The following is an 18,399-nucleotide window of genomic DNA, read 5'->3' on the forward strand; positions in this document are numbered from 1 at the left end:
TAAGAGGACATACGTGTGAAATAAGTTGATTATTCTTATTTGTCATAAAGAAGAGGAGCAAATGGTCATTTAGTCACACAGAAATCCTTTATTATTTCACTTTGGATTTCAGCAGTTGTCCTTTACCGCCCCCCCTACCACTCAAGGCGAATTTATTTTTCTGTAAATGTTTTGCTTCGGTTATTCTTAAAACGTTGACTAAGCATAGGTCGTCAGGCGATTGGGACCTAGACTCATGCTGAGTAGGAAAAGCTAGTCAACTTAGAGCGGACAGTTTGTGTTGTGTGTTTTTCAAGTGGCTGATAGAAAATAGCGTGCCTTTGTGGGGTCATTTTTGAGCTTTGAGTTACAATGTTAGAGAAGACAATTTGCCTCATTTTTTATTTGCTTATGTGGTTTTTTTTTTTTTAGACTCCATCATTTATCCGGGACTAAAAATAATCTGCATTCCTAGGCTTAGAAATGGTTTCTCTTGTCCATTATACAGTTGTTTCTTTGCATTGCCTGCATATTCTGCAGGGAAAGACAACTCTGTTGTCCAGCATGCCCTGGCTTTGTTTCATGAAGCGTTTTCATCTTTCTGTCGTAAATATGGTTTCTTTTTGCTCTGTGAGTTGGCATTCCTTCAGCTCTCTTACTGTCCCTCTTATTGGTTGCAGCTATCATGAACATAGTTCTGTCTCAGCCATGTGGGAAAATCTTTGTAGGGGACCCACATCAACAGATCTATACCTTCCGTGGTGCAGTCAATGCTCTGTTTACAGTCCCTCACACGCACGTCTTCTATCTCACACAGGTAAGAGCTCTCTCTGCTTCCCAGTGCCCAGAACTGTAGAAGCAAGCATTGTGGTTCCCCACCCTCGCTTTCCCGTGGTTACCCTGTGCCAGGCGCCCAGTACGTAGCAGATCCTTCCTTCTAAGCAGTGGTTCTCTGTGGCTCTCAGGGGGTCTGCAAAGTCAAAACTGTGTTCACAACGCTCGCGTGGGCCATTGTCCCTGTGTTCACATTTGCACTGCTGATGCCTGCCCGTGAGCCAAGGCGGTGTCACCACATGGTGCTGGCAATCATTGTGCTCTTCTTGCGACGCACTCAGAGTCAAACAAACAAAAGCGGTTCCCTCCGGAACGCCCTGGTGTGACAGCAGACTGGATGGACTGCTGGCCCTTGGGTGTGTCTCTAGTACTGTGTGCGAGCAAGCGGCAGGTGTGAATAAAGCGCTTCTGCACGTGGACGTGTGTTGGCTGTCTGACCGAGAGCACTCTTGGGATTGAGCTGTGAGCTCAGCTGGATGTGTTTGTCGTTGCTGTCCGTCCTTGAAAGAGCAGCTGACAGACTCGGGCCTTTGGCATTCTCTCAGAAATGAAGCAAGTGAGCTGTGACTTCAAGGAAGACAACCGACAAATGTTTGTTGCCCAAGATAAAATTCTTGCTTTCAAGTGAAATAAAAATCTGGAAAACTTGTGTCTGCCACCGTGAGCGTGACAACTCCTGGCGTCCTCGGCTGTCTGAGAAAGCTGTCACGATCCTCCCTTTTCCAGTACCTGTCTGTGGGAGGCTGTCGGGGTATCTACATAAATTATTGAGAATTCCTCTGCAAAGAAGATTTTTATCTTCTTTCCCACTTACTCAATCGTTTGTTTATATCAGCGTGGACTCATGGTTATTTTATTTTATGTTTTGGGTTATGGCTCACTCAGAATGGTCCTGTAGCAACAAAGTACTATTTGTCGAAAGTCTCGTGTTTTCCTAAGTATTACTGATGTTCACCAAAGCACATCGTAGTTTATTACTTTAAGTCATAAGTGCATGGAAAAGGGCAATAAGTACCATGAGTTTGGTGTTTTTCCAGCCGCAGTGATCAAGGAAGTAGGGTATGGGGCTGTGTTTTGAAGGGTAGGAGACTGTTTTGCCCTGCGCCAAGGCGGGGAGCGCAGGGAATGCTCAGGAAGTGAAGGTGCTTGGGGCTGGCTGTGTGGGGCGGCTGTTTTAAATTAATGTTGAGGGAGTCTCTGAGGCGAGGGGAGAAACCCCCTGGCCCTCCCTCAGTCTTTGTATAATTTACGCTTTTTCATTTGCGTTGATTTGGAAGGAAGGGTAGATTTGATTAAAAGAGAAGTTTTCCATTGGTCTTGGGGAATGGAAGGGAAACAAGGCTGTCTGGGCTGTGAGGGCTGTTCAGAGTGCACGCATCACCTTCTTCCTGTTTTGTAGCAAGGTTGTGGCCTGATGAAGGTTTGCGGGCAAGAGTCATCTGACAGAGGCATAGAGACGCATCTGGCCGTGGGAGGGAGAGACCAAGTGGGGGAGGCATGGGGTTCAGGTTGCTGAGCTGGGCTGGTAGCAGTGGTGAGAAAAATAGTCTAGGTCCCGTGGTGGGAGAATTGCCCAGATTTGGATTTGGGGGCAAGGCGTAAAGGAAGATAGTAACCTGAAGGTTTCAGGATGGAAGCTGCAGTTCTGAAAGCTTAGAAGTCAAGTCAGTGATCATTTGATTGTGAGTGGGTTTATGAGTTAGGAATCAACAGTTGGGTTTGGCTAGGCCGGGACTCACGGGGACAGAAATGTGCTAACCTACTTCAGGGAGGGGTTGTTGACTCCGTTTGTTTTGTCGTTTTCCCACAGAGTTTCAGGTTTGGCGTGGAAATAGCGTATGTGGGAGCTACTATCTTGGATGTCTGCAAGCGAGTAAGGAAAAAGACTTTGGTTGGAGGAAACCATCAGAGTAAGGCTTTCAGTTAGTCTTCATTTATTTGTTCCAAAAATTAGTTTTCCTGTTTATTTGGTTTTGCCACAGAGTTTGTGCTCTCTCCCAAAAGGTGGCATTAGAGGTGATGCCAAAGGCCAAGTGGCCCTGTTGTCCCGGACCAATGCCAACGTGTTTGATGAGGCTGTGCGGGTGACCGAAGGAGAAGTCCCTGCGAGGATACATCTGATTGGGGTGAGAGTACATTTCCGTTGACTGCTTCCTGCACAAGCCTAGCCAATGAAAATATTTGGCTTCATTAGGATTATTACACAAGCAAGCATCTGGGGTTTGAGGCACCATCTGCGCCATGACTCAAGTCTTTGCCCCGGGCTGTTCTGATGATGTAGGCCAGATGTTCCTATAAAGACCCAGTAAGGACTGAGGATCCTTTCTTCCACTCTTTAAAACACTAACGCCCTTCTCATCTTTGGCCCTGCCAACGAGGCTGCCCACTGGCTACCTGCGAGTGTTGTGGTGTGTGGTGTTCGTTAGCGTAAGAACAGGGAGCTGCCAACACAGCCGGGAAGTGTGAGCGGGCTCCACGGAGAGGGTGTGCATACTTGGGTTCTAGCTCTGGTTCTGTCACTAACTTTGTGTGGCTTGCGGCAAGTCACAACTTCGTGTGCCTCATTCTCTCCATCTCTAAGACAAAAATCATGCCTTTCCTTTACCTGGTTCACGGGGAAGTTAGGATGACGCGACACGTGTATGACATTTCTAATTCTTCAAGACAAAGCGATAGGACTAAAAGACATTCACTCCTTTTGTGAAAAACAGTGTTTTCTGAGGGCTTACTATGTGGGCACTCAATAAATACACTCAGTGAATCATAATCAGGAGATGTGCTGAGTTTTCTCTTTTTTATGGATAAAGATTAGATAGCCACGTTACAGAAGTTTTGGAAATTAAGAGGGGAAAAAAATCACCCTAAATCTCAGTATTTCAGATAATAATTTTCCCTTTTGCTATTTATGTCTTTGTCTTTATAGACACACATTTCTACATAATTGCAATTATAGCGTACATACAAACGTGTGCATTTTTTTACTCAATACTTAAGCATCTTTTCTTTCACATTGTTCCATTAATGACTGTAGTAATTCATCTAGTAGTTATAGTGTAATTTGGACATTTTTGTCATTGTAAGAAAATAGCACTCTTGGACTGTGGCCCACGCCGGACGTGGCAGACAGTAGGCGTTGTGGTCCTTCCGTCACGCCCACGTGTCGTCTGAAGCATGTGTCTGCACTCGTGATCACATCTGCTTTCCAGCTATAATACACGCTGGCTTATTTCAGTCTCTGTTTTATGTTAACGGTTTACGTGTCCCTTCGCCAAATGAGGACAGATCCTTGGAGTGTGGTGCCGTGGTCCCGGGCAGTGCTCAGTACATGCTTCTAGGTAGAATGGGCTACACTCTAACACAGGCAGGCCCCCTCCTGCAGGAGCTAACCTTCTAGAACATACATCACACATCCTTCTAGAACAGGACTCCACACGTCCTGTTCAGGTGTCCTCGTAGCCTCCATCGTGGCCATTTTTCTGTTTCTGGAAGGTAGATGGTTTTGGTTCCCCCTTTTGGACCAGAAAGCAGCATGCAGCTGATTCTTGCCTCCCTCTCCCCTCCTTTTCTTTTTCTTTTTTCTTTTTTTCTTTTTTTAAAGATTTTATTCATTTATTTGACAGAGACAGAGACAGCGAGAGCAGGAACACAAGCAGGGGGAGTGGCAGAGGGAGAAACAGGCTTCCTGCCAGGCAGGGAGCCCGATGCGGGACTCGATCTCAGGACCCTGGGATCATGACCTGAGCCGAAGGCAGACACTTAACGACTGAGCCACCCAGGCGCCTTCCTTTTCTTTTTAAACAGAGGAAGAGTTTGAGGTAGCAGCCAGGACTTAGCATTTGAGAATCCTGAGTGCTCAGGCTTTGTGATAGCCTAGTGCTTTTGTGCTTGATGAAGTTCCCTGCTGTCTGTTTGCTTTGGGTGCGATTTGAGATCCGTTTCCAAGAAAACATCTCATTTCAAAATCCCATCTCTACGTTTGCTTTACTTTGTTTTGTTAAAATAACAACAATAACAAAACAAAACGGAAAACAGCAAAAAACCAAAAATCCCACCAAAAAACTTTTTCAGGGGATTAAATCCTTTGGATTGGACAGAATCATTGATATTTGGATCCTTCTTCAGCCGGAGGAAGAACGGAAGAAACGTGAGTACCCTCCTGGCCGGTGCAGTGGACGGAAGCACTCCAGTGACGAGGGACGGGAGAAGGCTAGGCTTGCTCTGAGTCAGCATTCGTATTTTCCTCCTGGAGAAGGGTGGAGCTAGTGTGGCTCTCTTCCCATCAAGAGTGGGATGCCCGAGGCCTCCTGGTGCAGAGGTACTGAGAGCTCTTTCCAGACCCTTCTCTCAGGAGGCTGAATTTCTTCCTATTGTCGGTCCCTTAGGCTGTCTTCCCTCACCATCTTTCTGTCTGCCTGGGCACCTTTACCCACCGAAACCTCTGCATGGGCCCCAGATGGTCATTTCTAACATCCTGTGGCATATTTCTTTTCCACACTGCGCTATTTCACATCCCTGTGAAGTAGGTAAGGATGTCAAGGGTTGGGCCCTTGAGCCTCAGTTTGGAGACGGAGAGGCTAAAGCACAGGTCCTTTCTGACTTGCCCAGGGTCACACAGCAGGTTAGTGATGCAGTCGGGACTAGAACCCGGATCTCCCAGGCTTGCACTGCTGTTGGCTAGGAATGTGGAGCTGCTGCCGCTGGAGTTTAGTGGAGCCCTGTCATATTAACCCGAATGTGTGTTCTCCTTAGAGAACCTCATTATTAAAGACAAGTTTATTAGAAGATGGGTGCACAAAGAAGGCTTCAGTGGCTTCAAGAGGTATGTGACTGCAGCCGAGGACAAGGAGCTAGAAGCCAAGATTGCAGTCGTTGAGAAGTATAACATCCGGATTCCAGAACTGGTGCAGAGGATAGAGAAGTGCCACATAGAAGACCTGGACTTTGCAGGTGAGGAGAACAGTGGGTTCTTCATCTCCCAGCAGGAGGGCGGTCGGATGGTCCTCTTCCTGCAGGGATCTCCAGGGGGGCCCGACGGGGCTCTGCAACACTCCTGGGGAGCCTGGGGGGGAAGGGGAGCAGAGCTGCCACTCTTCCTTAGGGGCCCTTCTGTCGTGGGGTCTGCCACTGGGTGCGACTCTGGGCAAGCGACTCAGTGCTCTCTTGGCTCTGTCCCTTTGCCTACAGACTGCAGGGGCTGGGCAAGTCCCTGCGGACTCTGGAACGTGATTCTGACGTACTAACCCGCCTGTGCTGAATTTGCTACTTCCCCATCTTTCCATCTTTCTCTCTCTCTCTCTCTCGACTGTTGTTTCTTGCCCGCCCCCCCGCCCCCCACACCAAGCGACATGCGGGTAAGGAAGGGTCGTGGAAGCGCTGTTAGTTTTAGGAGCATGGCAGGAAGGGCACACTTGTCTCTTCCTCTCTCCTGCCTTTCCCTGCCAAGCCCCCATCTAACTGTGTGCTCTCTTTTCCAGAGTACATCTTAGGCACTGTGCACAAAGCCAAAGGCTTGGAGTTTGACACCGTGCATGTGTTGGATGATTTTGTGAAAGTGCCTTGTGCCAGGCACAACCTCGCGCAGCTGCCCCACTTCAGAGTCGGTGAGGAGCGTCTGCGCGCCGCCCACCTGCGGTGCTTCCCTTGCTTGCCTTGCTTTCTGTTGGGTGCTGTGCCTCTAGAAGAGAAACAAAACACCTCCTAGATCTCGGTTTTTTATTGTTATACCGTGTGTTTGAGAAAAACGAGTCCTCCAGGCCCACCTGTCTCAGGGCTGTGAGTAGGGTGGTCGTGCTTAGGGTCGGCCTGTTTTAGCCCCCAGCTGGGGCTGTGCCACCATCAGATATCGGCTGCCCAGCCCCATAAAAGCTTTGAAGCAATTTACCTGCTCTCCAAAATGTTGTTTTTAAGATTTCATTTGTTTGTTTGAGAGAGAGAGAGACAGGGAGCCTGTGTGCGTGTGCGAGTGGGGGAGCGGCGGAGGGCCAGAATCTCAAGCAGACTCCCTGCTGAGCACGGCACCTGACACGGGGCTCGATCCCAGGACCCTGAGGTCGTGACCTGAGCCGAAATCAAGAGTTGGACGTTTAACCGACTGAGCCACCCAGGCGTCCCCAAAGTGTTGTTTTTTAAAATTAAATCTCCTTTTTACTAAAGAGGCCAGGAAATCATAAAAAAGTAAGCACTTTGTATCATTTGTTTGCTTTTATATAAATTTATACTCAAGGCAAGTTGTTATCTTCTGAGCATCCGTGTGGTTATTTTGGTTTTAAATCTTAGAATTAAACCATGTGAAACAAACAAACGTTCTGTTAACTGTGGGCTCAGAATTTGGGGCATAGTGTACATTGGCAGGCTGAAAGTAGAAATGGTAAAAACTCCTGGTCTCTGATGAATATATCCGTAACATTACAAAAAGGTGTGCTGCTGAAGGTAAATTAGAGCACAGTGGGGCACGGGAGCCGCAACAGTGGCTCCATATTGGGGAAGAAAAGTTTATTTAATATACTACCACTTTTTTTTTTTCCCTTGCTGGCCAATGCATGTTCGCATATTTTTTTTGTTTTTTGTCTTAGAACAGTTTTATCAAGGTCTAATTCACATAGCATACAATCTGCCCATTTAAAGCTTTCAGTGTGTTCACGGATGAGCTGCTCGGTGCCGCGTTGTCACCATTGTGCTGCGCCGTGTGGTGACTGTCAGGGGACAGGCTTCAGGGACGCGGTAGAGCCTTGGATGTGTGTTTCTTCTCTCCTTGTCGTGTGACAGCCCAAGACATTTCCAAAGAGAGAGAGAGAGACAGTGTCAGGAAAAGGGAAGAACGTGGACTTTGGAGACAAGTAGCCTTGGGTTTGGCTCCTGGGCCCTTGCTCAGCCTTGGCCCATGTGTCCAAGTGACTTGGCCTCTGTGAGCCTCAGTTTCCCCAGCAGTCCCACACAGCTGTCGTGAAGAGACCTGGGAGGATGAATGAGAACCTCATGGGTGTTGAATGACCTGTGAACAGGCTCCTGGGATTTACCAGTAGCAGCACAGGTTAAAACTCAGTATTTTGTGCCACTGGTCTGTTAGGGTTTTGTTTGTTTTTGGAGTTGGTGCTTGTAGGAGAAGTTGGTGTGTACAGCCAGCAAGTCTTGAGTGGTTTTCTTGGTGGGGGTGGTGGGGGGGGGGCAGTGAACGCGTAGAGGAGAACACACATTTTGTAAGCAGGCTTTTGAGCTAATACCTTTCTTCCCTTCACTTTCTTTAGAGTCGTTTTCTGAGGATGAATGGAATTTACTGTATGTTGCAGTAACCCGTGCCAAGAAGCGTCTCATCATGACCAAATCCTTGGAGAACATTTTGACTTTAGCTGGGGTAAGAGGAGCCAGTAACACAAGCTAATTTGGCAACATTCAGAGTTTACTGGGGTTTTTTTATTTTATTTATTTTTTTATATGTTCAGTTAGCCACTGTATAGTACATCATTAGTTTTTGATGTTTTGATGTTCAGTGATTCATTAGTTACGTATAACACCCAGTGCTCATCACATCACATGCCCTCCTCAATACCCAACCCCCTGCCACCCCCTCCCCTCACCCTCTTCCTCTCTGAAACCCTCAGTTTGTTTCCTGGGGTCCAGAGTCTCTCATGGTTCGTCTCCCTCTCTGATTTCTCCCCCCTTCAGATTTCTCCCTCCCCCTGTGGTCCTCCATGCTATTCCTTATGTTCCACATGTGAGTGAAACCATATGATACTTGTCTTTCTCTGCTTGACTTACTTCACTCAGCATAATCCCCTCCTCCAGTTCCATCCATGTCAATGCAAATGGTGGATGAATAAGGGATCAACCTGTGGCCTTCAAAGGCCTTTGGTTCAGGATCCTGGGCTGGAAGAGAAGGGCTTCTCTTGGGACTCATGGCTAGTGCAGGAAATGTTGTAATCAAAGAGACAGAAATGTGGGTTCTCTTCTCAGTTCTTTCCTGATTCAGTTTTAATTTTTAAAATAGCCACTGTTCATATGTTTCTTAATTTCTCCCTTGCTCATTTTATGCTGAGCACTCTTGGGGAAACACCAGCAACAGGAAACAGGAACAGAAATCTGAGCTCCCAGTGGTTACTTGGTCCATCTTTCCCTGAACCGAAAATACTTAAGCCAAAACCTAAAACTTAAGTGTAAAAGTTACTCTTTCTTCTGTTGCTGTCTGGTGAACAGAAAAGATTTTGTGCAGCCGAAGCACCATATTTCATGTTCCTTCAGGCAGGTGAGAATATCAGGAGCTGTGGAGTCTGAGCAGTGACATCAACAGCTTTGAACCTCGGGGCGGGGCGGTGGTGTGGGGCAGTAATCATTGTTTAGTAACCGGTGTGGAACTCCTGGCGCTGTTCAGTGGCCGTGATGCAGAACCCTGACGTCAGAACTGAATAGTGCCTGTTTCTAGGCACTGGAGGTGACATGGCGGCCAGAGAACGCCTGCCCTCCCCCAGCCCCCCTTCCAGGTGCAGAGATGGATGGTAAACAAGACAACAGACAGGATTTCTCTTCACATATTTGAGGAAGATGGTGTGAGAGCCTTCCAGGGGGAAGCTTTGTGGACCAACACTCCAGGTCCCGTCACAACAGCAAAAGCTTCTTGCATAAGACAGACTACCTTGTGTGTTGGTAGCACTTTTTTCTTCTGAGCTTCTCCCAGACGGGCCCATCTGGCCATAAGAATGTTTCTGGAATTTGAAATCAGCTGCATGTTTCTCCAAGCAGCTTTGCTTCACCGGGGCCATGCCATGGGTGACGGCTCATGTGTCAGATCGCAGAGCCAGGGCCCCTTTGTTTGGCCATGTCCTTCCTGGCACCTGGGTCGCCCAGCGGTTTCCAGAGAGGACTTAGAGCAGAGCTTTGCACGCTTTTTCTTGAAAGGGCCAGACAGTAAATATCTTAGGCTTTGCAGGCCATGTGATCTCTTGTTGCATCAGCTCGATTCTGCCGTGAGGGCACGGAGCAGCCGCAAGCAAGTCATTAATGCGTGAGTGTGGCTGTGTCCCAATAAAACTTTATTGACAGCAACAGGGACTGGTCTGGATTTGGCCCCATGGTTTAGAGAGAAATCCCCGCCCATACCCCACTCAGTTGAAAATCTGTGTGTAACTTTTGACTCCCCCCAAACTTAACTAATAGCCTACTGTTGACCAGAAGCCTCACTGATCACATAAACAGTCGATTAACACATATTTTGTATGTTAGCTGTATTATATGTGGTATTCTTAGGATAAAGTAAGCTAGAGAAAGGAATACCATAAGGAAGAGAAAATACATTTACAGCATCATACTTTTAAGAAATCTGTGTATAAGTAGATCCATGCATTTCAAAGTTGTTTTAAAGGTCAACTCTAACAATTTGTATGTACAAATAATCTCTACCTATAACAGGAGTTTTTGTATAAACTTTGATCGTAAGTAGTTTTAGAACGGATAGTGTGGTTTTCTCCTAGAAATAGTGCTGCACCGGTGCTTGGGTTTATCACAGAACCAAGTTGTCACATTGTAGCAGGAAGTATTATAGACCCGTAATACCACTTCACGATGTGGGTTAAATAGGATTTTTTTTAACTTTAACTTAGGAAAATTCTGAGATATTTAAAAGTCAAGAAAGTAATGAATTACTACATACAAATCATACCTATATATAACTGGAGTATGTATCTCTAAAAAAAAAAATGGACCTTTTTTCCCCATAATTACAGTGCCATTATCATAGCTTATAAAATTTATAGCAATTCCATGCGGCTTCTGCTACCCAACCCACAATCATACTTTTGTGATTGTCTCAAAAATGCCTTTTTTGAGTTGCTTTGTTCAACTCAGGGTCCAAACAAAATTCAGGGTTGTGAAGTCTTTTAAGTTTCTTAATTTAGAGCAGTCTAAGACCCCTTCTTCCTTCCAATGCTCTTGTGTTGGAGTCAGGCTACAGAATGTTCCACATTCTAGATTTGCTTTTCTATATAGTTGTATAGATCTTGGTTCCTGACAGTATTTATTGATTACTTATTTACACTGTTCTACTGTGGATAGTAGTTATAAAGTAGTACCAGTATTCCTGTAAACAGAATACTGAATGGAATTTAAGATTTCCTAACAGCTCCGTTTCTCTATATTCCACTAAAGATGTGTGGTAGGAATATCATGCCCTGAGGGCTCTTGAAGTAAGTTCTTTTTCCCCTGTGGTTAGATCCGCCAATGTAATTACAATAAGATATATCTGTTTACTGTCTTTACAAGGATTGCTTTGCTTCTTTTTGACTTAATTATCTTTTTTGAATGTATCAGACATTTATGTTTTCAACGTTAGAACTTTGTAACAAGTGTAAAAGTCTCGTTCTGTCTTTGTCCCCTTCAGATTCTCTCCGTCCACCATTGATAGCTATTTTTTAAAAATTAGTATTCGATTTATCCTTTGGTATGTCTTTTTGCAAGTATTAGCAAATATGTATAAATATTTCTATTCTTTTTTTTCTTCTTCTTTTTTTTATTGTTATGTTAATTCCCATACATTACATCATTAGTTTTAGATATAGTGTTCCATGATTCATTGTTTGTGCATAACACCCAGTGCTCCATGCAGAATGTGCCCTCCTCAATACCCATCACCAGGCTAACCCATCCTCCCACACCCCTCCCCTTTAGAACCCTCAGTTTGTTTTTCAGAGTCCATCGTCTCTCATGGTTCTTCTCCCCCTCCGATTTCCCCCCCTTCATTCTTCCCCTCCTGCTACATTCTTCTTCTTCTTTTTTTCTTTCTTAACATATATTGCATTATTTGTTTCAGAGGTACAGATCTGAGATTCAACAGTCTTGCACAATTCACAGTGCTCACCATAGCACATACCCTCCCCAGTGTCTATCACCCAGTCACCCCATCCCTCCCACCGCCCCCCACTCCAGCAACCCTCAGTTTGTTTCCTGAGATTAAGAATTCCTCATATCAGTGAGGTCATATGATACATGTCTTTCTCTGTTTGACTTATTTCGCTCAGCATAATACCCTCCAGTTCCATCCACGTCGTTGCAAATGGCAAGATCTCATTCCTTTTGATGGCTGCATAATATTCCATTGTGTATATATACCACATCTTCTTTATCCATTCATCTGTTGATGGACATCTTGGCTCTTTCCACAGTTTGGCTATTGTGGACATTGCTGCTATAAACATCGGGGTGCACATACCCTTTCGGGTCCCTACTTTTGTATCTTTGGGGTAAATACCCAGTAGTGCAATTGCTGGATCATATGGTAGCTCTATTTTCAACTTTTTGAGGAACCTCCATACTGTTTTCCAGATTGGCTGCACCAGCTTGCATTCCCACCAACAGTGTAGGAGGGTTCCCCTTTCTCCACATCCCCGCCAACATCTGTCATTTCCTGACTTGTTAATTTTAGCCATTCTGACTGGTGTGAGGTGGTATCTCATTGAGGTTTTGATTTGGATTTCCCTGATGCCGAGCGATATTGAACACTTTTTCATGTGTCTGTTGGCCATTTGGATGTCTTCTTTGGAAAAATGTCTGTTCATGTCTTCTGCCCATTTCTTGATTGGATTCTTTGTTCTTTTGGTGTTTAAATTTTTCTATTCTTTTTCATGAAAGGTAACATTCTCTAGATAGTGTTCTTTCTGAACCTCCCTTTGTCACTGAGAAATGTACATGGAGATCACTCTGTTAATAATTCATAGAGTTCTTTCTCCTCCCTTGAGACTGCTGCGGAATATTCACTGGGTCCATGTATCGTGATTGGTGTGGCCCCTCGCTGATGGCTACTGGATTCTTTCCAGTCTTTTGCCTTAAAGAATAATGCCACGAGGCATGACAAGGCACGAGTCATGTTCTGGTTTGCCAGTGCGTCCTGGGGAATACGTTCTAGAATTTCAATTTCTAGGTAAAGGATAAATGGATATGTGATTTTTCTAGATACTGCCAAATTCTTCACCGAGACTGTATACCTGGGAGTCCCACCCTACCAGTTACATGGAAGAGTCGGAAGGGCTTTTTAAAGCTAGTCGAAGCTCATCAGTTGGTTATTGCATACATTTTATGGGGAACATGAATTTTTCCCCATACGGAATTGAGAGAAATACTTCCCCCTTACTGAGGCTGGGTTCGAAAACATCTGTTGCTCCCAGAAGGGCTCTGAGGGAGCCCCGGAAACATGGCCAGCCCATCCGTGTGAGCAGATGTTTGGGTCCGAAAGCCCTTGCGTGAGAGGAAATACTTCTGCTTTTTATCACAACTTATGAATCTGTTGGGAGACATCCTCTTTGGAAGTGGCTAAGTCCCCCTATGCTCAGAGAGGAAGGCTGTAGGGATTTTGAAGGCTCTGGGGCAGGGGACTAGGGTAATAATTTAGAGACTATGAAAGCACATGAACGGGGGAGCCCTGCATGCGAGGCTTTAGAACAAAAGGGAGCCATTGGTTCCTGCTACCTAGAGTGAGAAATCACTTTGGTCTCTATAACCAAGAGTAGGTCAGGCAGCCTCCTTTTTCTCTGTCCCCCTTAGAAAATCTAGCTAATCCCCACAAGCCTTTTTGTTCCTTTGTTTCTTTAAGCTTTGAGGAAGTGAAGAGAATCATTACGTTATTGAATAAAGCGTTGTGAAGTCACGCTTGTTGCTCACAGACAGCTTCTCGACCTCCCAGCGTCCGAGATTCTTAATCCAAGTGGCATAGGTGTATCCTCAGAACGGTGCCTAGCACATCGTTGGTGCTCAGGAAGTGTTTGCCCGCTGGATGAAAGTGGCCCCCGTCCTGGTCTGGGGCTGGGCCAGGCTGGATTCCACAGGCCCTGGATCAGACTGCCTCTCGGCTCACAGCTCAGTTCTCCCAGCCCGACACCTTGTGGGCAAGTCACTCATCACTCTGTGCTTCCGTGGCCTGACCTGGAAAGCTGACACAGGGTTGTACCTGCACCGAGAGGAGGGGGTTAGAGAAGGGTCTGGGTGGCCTGACGGGGTAACTGTATTGGTGCACTGGAGAGTATGGGGGTCCTCTGAGGCGGTTTCTGGTCATCTAGACGTTCGACTCCAGGAGGGAGGTATTGGTGGGGGGAGAACTGGCATCTGAGAAAGAACATGGGGGTTGTGGCATGCATGCACTCATTCATTCGGCAGTACTCATGGCGAAGTTTTGTTGTCATGTGCCTCCTTGTCATGGAGCTTTGTATCTACAGATTGCAGGAGAGAGAGGGAGCCTCACTGTTGCTTGGTGGTGTAAGAACACAGGTTCTGGACCTAGACCCGGGTTGGAGCCCCACATCTGCTGTGGTCTACATCTGGGATCTTTTGCATAAGTGACCTCATTTCTCAACTCTCATGCCCTCATCTGTGCAACGGGGATGAGGACAGGATTGCCCCCGGGAAGTCGTGGGTGAGGACCCTACTGCTAGTGAGGACCCAGTGCGTTTAAAACCAAAGCGGCCTGGAAACATTTAAAGAAGGGATGCAGAGGTAGTGGTATCAGGTGCCTTTGGGTTCCTGAAGGCTGGGGATTCAAAGGAAGCTTTGGAGTAAGTTTTGTTTTTCTTCCTCTGGATAGTGTTTGCCACGGCTGCATGGGTCCCCCTGCCCACACTTGACGGTGTGATGTAAGCCCCTTGGCAGTTCCCTGGATGATGGTGTTTCCCAGCAGCTACTGTCTTCATACCCGTGGACGTAGTGGACCCCCAGGACGTCACGAAAGAGTGGAGGTGGCTTTATTGATTCACCTGTTCACTCTGTTGACAAACTAGATTTATAGAGCCAAGCACTGTAGTTAGCGCTAAGGAGTAGAGGTAACAAGACAAGTAATATGCTCCATGATCTCGTGGAATTTACAGTCTAGGAGGGAAGCTGTTAGGCAGTTTTGGATCCACCAGCAAGATTTGGGGGAGTGGGAGAGTCTGCCGCATGCTGTTTAATCACGCCTTGGGCCAGATGGATAGTCATCTCATCCCACCAGGGCACTGTGCTCTCACTGTGTCCATGTAGGAAGACTTAATTTTCCCATGATGTTTGGGATTTTAAAGGTCTGTTTTGTTTTTTTTAGCTTTTAGAAACTGTTAGACCATGAAATGATTCATTTGCCCAGTGGGATCCCTCTGCATCTTAAAGATCTATTTATGGATGGGAGATAGAAGTTCTCCCTAAAGAGTATGTTCAGTGGCCAATAGGATTTAGAACCTGGTGGAATTGGATAAACTGATTCTAAAATTCGTATGGAAGAACAATAGCCCAGGACTAGCCAATTTAAGGAAGAACATGGTGTGGGAACTCGTGGATGGATATTCAGACTGAGTGTAAAGAGATGCTAAGGAAAGCATAAGAGACAGATCGATGGGAGTTCCCAGAAAGTCCCATGGATGTGTGGGAGCTTCACATGTAATAGCTAGGGATTACAGAGGGGTAGGGAAGGAATGTACTCGTCAGCCAACAGTGTTGGGGCAGTTCGCTTTCCATGTAGAAAAAGTCAAGTGAAATTCTTTATATCCTCATAATAAATTCCAGCTGGATTAAAGACATAAATGTGGGCATCTGGGTGGCTCAGTCGGTGAAGCGTCTGCCTTTAGCTCAGGTCATGATCCCAGGACAAGTCCCACATTGGGCTCCCTGCTCAGTGGGGAGCCTGCTTCTCCCTCTGCCTCTGTCTGTCTCTCATGAATAAATAAATAAAATCTTAAAAAATAAAGATCTAAATGTAAGAAAACAGTTTTAGAAATGTTATAAAAATACTTTAGGATGAGGAAGGTTTTCTTAATAATCTTGACATAAAATGGGAAGTCCTAAACAGTTATTTCTGATTACATCAAGTTGTAAATCTTCAGTGTGATAAAATAATAGCCAACATTTAGTTAACCTTTAAAGAACATCCTTTGAGATGCTTGTTTTGCCAGCTGTGCGCTAGGCACTGTTCTGGGAGTGCGGCTGCGAGCAGACCTGAGCTCTGCCCTCCTGGAGCTGGTGTAACTGCGGAGGGCTGGCCAAGGTCATAAAGAACTGTGGATTTGTAAGAAACAGGCGACCTAGTAGTCCTATAGGCAAGACATAGAGACGAGAAGTTCACAGTGAAAGGAACCCTCACAGTGAGTGAATAGATAAAAACAAACAAACAAAAACCTGTGTCACAGTCTAGGAAATGCAAACTAAAATAATCAGATTGGTAACAATGAAAAGTTTGACCTTTTCAGGTATTGGCAAGAGTGATGAGAGGTGGGCATCGTCCTGGTACTGGTGGGAGAACGTGCGCCCCACTGCTCAGGAGTGTCGTTGGAGCAAGCCCCAGTTTTCAGGTCAGGGGCCTTCCGGGCACTAGTGTCTGACTCCTCACAGTGGATACTGTGCGTGTCCCTGAACCCAGGTTCATCTGCCGCATGTGCCCCAGAGACAGTGACTGACACATGAGGATGCAGCAAGGTAGGGTTTATTCAAGAGGCAGCCTTGGGAGGAGAAGGGAAGAAAGGAGGTGAGAAGGAAGGGAGTCCGGAAGTTGAAAAGCACACGAAAAAGGTCCGGGTACAAGTCGCTGCTGCGTGTGGTCGTCCCGCTAACCCTCTGGTTCTGGGTTTCAAGCCCAGTCTTTTGGTCATTCCTCGTTCTTGAGGGAATTGGGACGATGACCCACCTCCTTACTTCCTGCTGAAATGGGGCGGAGATTGGGGTTAGAGGAATGGAAACCTGCTCTCGTTTAGAAATACTCCTCAGGGGCGCCTGGGTGGCTCAGTCAGTTAAGCGGCTGCCTTCGGCTCAGGTCATGATCCCAGGGTCCTGGGATCGAGCCCTGCGTTGGGCTCCCTGCTCAGTGGACAGTCTGCTTCTCCCTCTCCCTCTGCCTGCCTCTCTGCCTGCTTGTGCTCTCTATCTCTCTGTCAAATAAATAAATAAAATCTTAAAAAATCTTAAAAAAAAAAAAAAAAAGTACTCCTCAGTTCCAGGTTGAAACCCAACATTCTGCATTAGCAAGATTTTTGTACCTTGGTTATGCGTTCTTACAGTGTATGTGACTTCAATTTATCTAGGGCCTTAGGGGAGGCTTGTTGTAACCGGGTAGCTTGTTGTATTTATCAACCGATTTCTTCAGACAAACCCTCCTAAATAGTAGTTTCAGGTTGGTCAGAGGCTCGCTGCTGCAAGCGGGGTTGTTTTGGTGGTTGTCCTTGCTAGACAGGGTGTAGGGACCCTGTGGATCCTGTAATTCGAGTGCGATGGATCCCCGGCTTCCTTCCCTGTAGCTTCACTGAAGAAGGGGTGGTTAGCAGTACCTCGTGTGGCCCTACCGAGGCTGGCGTTGGTCCTATGGGTGCCTGCACCACCCGCCCAGGACTCAGGCGGCATAAGGGCACAGCTGTGGGGCACATCAGCCTGCTGGAAGCAAACATGGATCGAACATACCGGAGAATGTCCAGCTCCCCAACGTGAGCCCTGTCAGGAATTCCTCAGTCATGACAGGTGTAGAAAGAATCTTCCAAATAACATAGCACAGGGGTTTAAAGCCCCTTCTAAGGGCCACTCTTCGTGGTAGCCGAGCACCCAGCAAGGCTTTAGTCCAGTTTAACAGGCAAACAGACCCTCAAAGACTCTTAATTCAGAACTAGAATCTAACACCCACGAAGGTGTGTTACTAGAACAATTTTTCTAAAATCACTCTCATTTTCAATGATAGCGAAACGAAGACTCATTTGTTTGTAAAATAAGTCCAGTTTTAACAAAGTTGACCTAATTGTTCACATAAGCATGGCAAGAATAGTGATTGGCTTTTTTTTTTTGGTTAAATTTGCTTTGCTGGAACTTATAAGGAATTTCAAATTGAACTTTTAACAGCCTCTTGAGGCTAAGAAGACAAGCTAAATACTTGCCATCAGACTTTGCCTGCAGTACCTATAGATTTGGGTGAATTCCTCTCTTTGAGGTCCCCAAAATATCTTGAGGTTCGTGCACCTGCTGGGAGGTGACCTTCTTTACTCCCATGGTAAGGCTGCTGGGAACCCTGTAAGCAAGATACCAGACCGATTTTTCCAGCGGTTTTCATTGGCTCCATAAAGTCATCCTTACTTCCTTAAAACTGTCTGGTCATATCTGACCAAATACGACATTCCTCTCAAAGCCTTGGTAACGTAACCATTATTTCCAATTGCGTTCTGTCATAAGGAGACCAAATTCTTACTGAACTTACGCAAATAAATACATTGCCATGAAAATAAGAATAGTCACGGAGAGTTTCTGAATTCTGGAGGGATCAGGTTGGGAGAAAAAGATAAGTGTTCCATATTTGTTTCCAAAAGAATATTTTACCAAATTTCTGTAAATCATAGCCTCAAATCTGGAAGAGCAAACAGAGAACCAGCGAGATTTTTTTTTTTTTTTTAAGATTTCATTTATTTATTTAACAGAGAGAGAGAGAGAGAGCGAGAACAGGGGCAGTGGGAGAGGGAGAAGCAGGCTTCCCGCCGAGCAGGGAGCCCGATGCGTGACTCGATCCCAGGACCCCGGGATCATGACCTGAGCCAAAGGCAGACGCTTAACGACTGAGCCACCCAGACGCCCTGAACCAGCGAGATTTTAAGCAAGGATCTGTTGGCATGCAGTTTTCCCATT

At 46.1% G+C, this 18,399-nt stretch overlaps 1 protein-coding gene across 4 annotated transcripts in view; it reads left to right on the forward strand.

Annotated features, from left to right (window-relative positions):
- Positions 1-18,399, forward strand: part of FBH1 (F-box DNA helicase 1) — a 150,729-nt gene that overhangs the window by 26,839 nt on the left and 105,491 nt on the right. For all 4 annotated transcript variants that reach the window (XR_004301967.1, XR_004301968.1, XM_032425888.1 and 1 more), the window contains 7 exons: positions 660-796; positions 2,624-2,723; positions 2,818-2,939; positions 4,882-4,957; positions 5,563-5,760; positions 6,288-6,413; positions 8,058-8,164. Coding sequence is in view for 2 of the 4 variants with exons in the window: in XM_032425888.1 (XP_032281779.1) it covers positions 660-796; positions 2,624-2,723; positions 2,818-2,939; positions 4,882-4,957; positions 5,563-5,760; positions 6,288-6,413; positions 8,058-8,164 (866 nt within the window). In the remaining 2 variants the exon portion in view is untranslated. The remainder of the gene's footprint in view (positions 1-659; positions 797-2,623; positions 2,724-2,817; positions 2,940-4,881; positions 4,958-5,562; positions 5,761-6,287; positions 6,414-8,057; positions 8,165-18,399) is intronic.

The sequence above is a fragment of the Phoca vitulina genome, unplaced genomic scaffold, assembly GCF_004348235.1.
Source record: "Phoca vitulina isolate PV1807 unplaced genomic scaffold, GSC_HSeal_1.0 scaffold33, whole genome shotgun sequence".
NCBI classification, from domain to species: domain Eukaryota; kingdom Metazoa; phylum Chordata; class Mammalia; order Carnivora; family Phocidae; genus Phoca; species Phoca vitulina.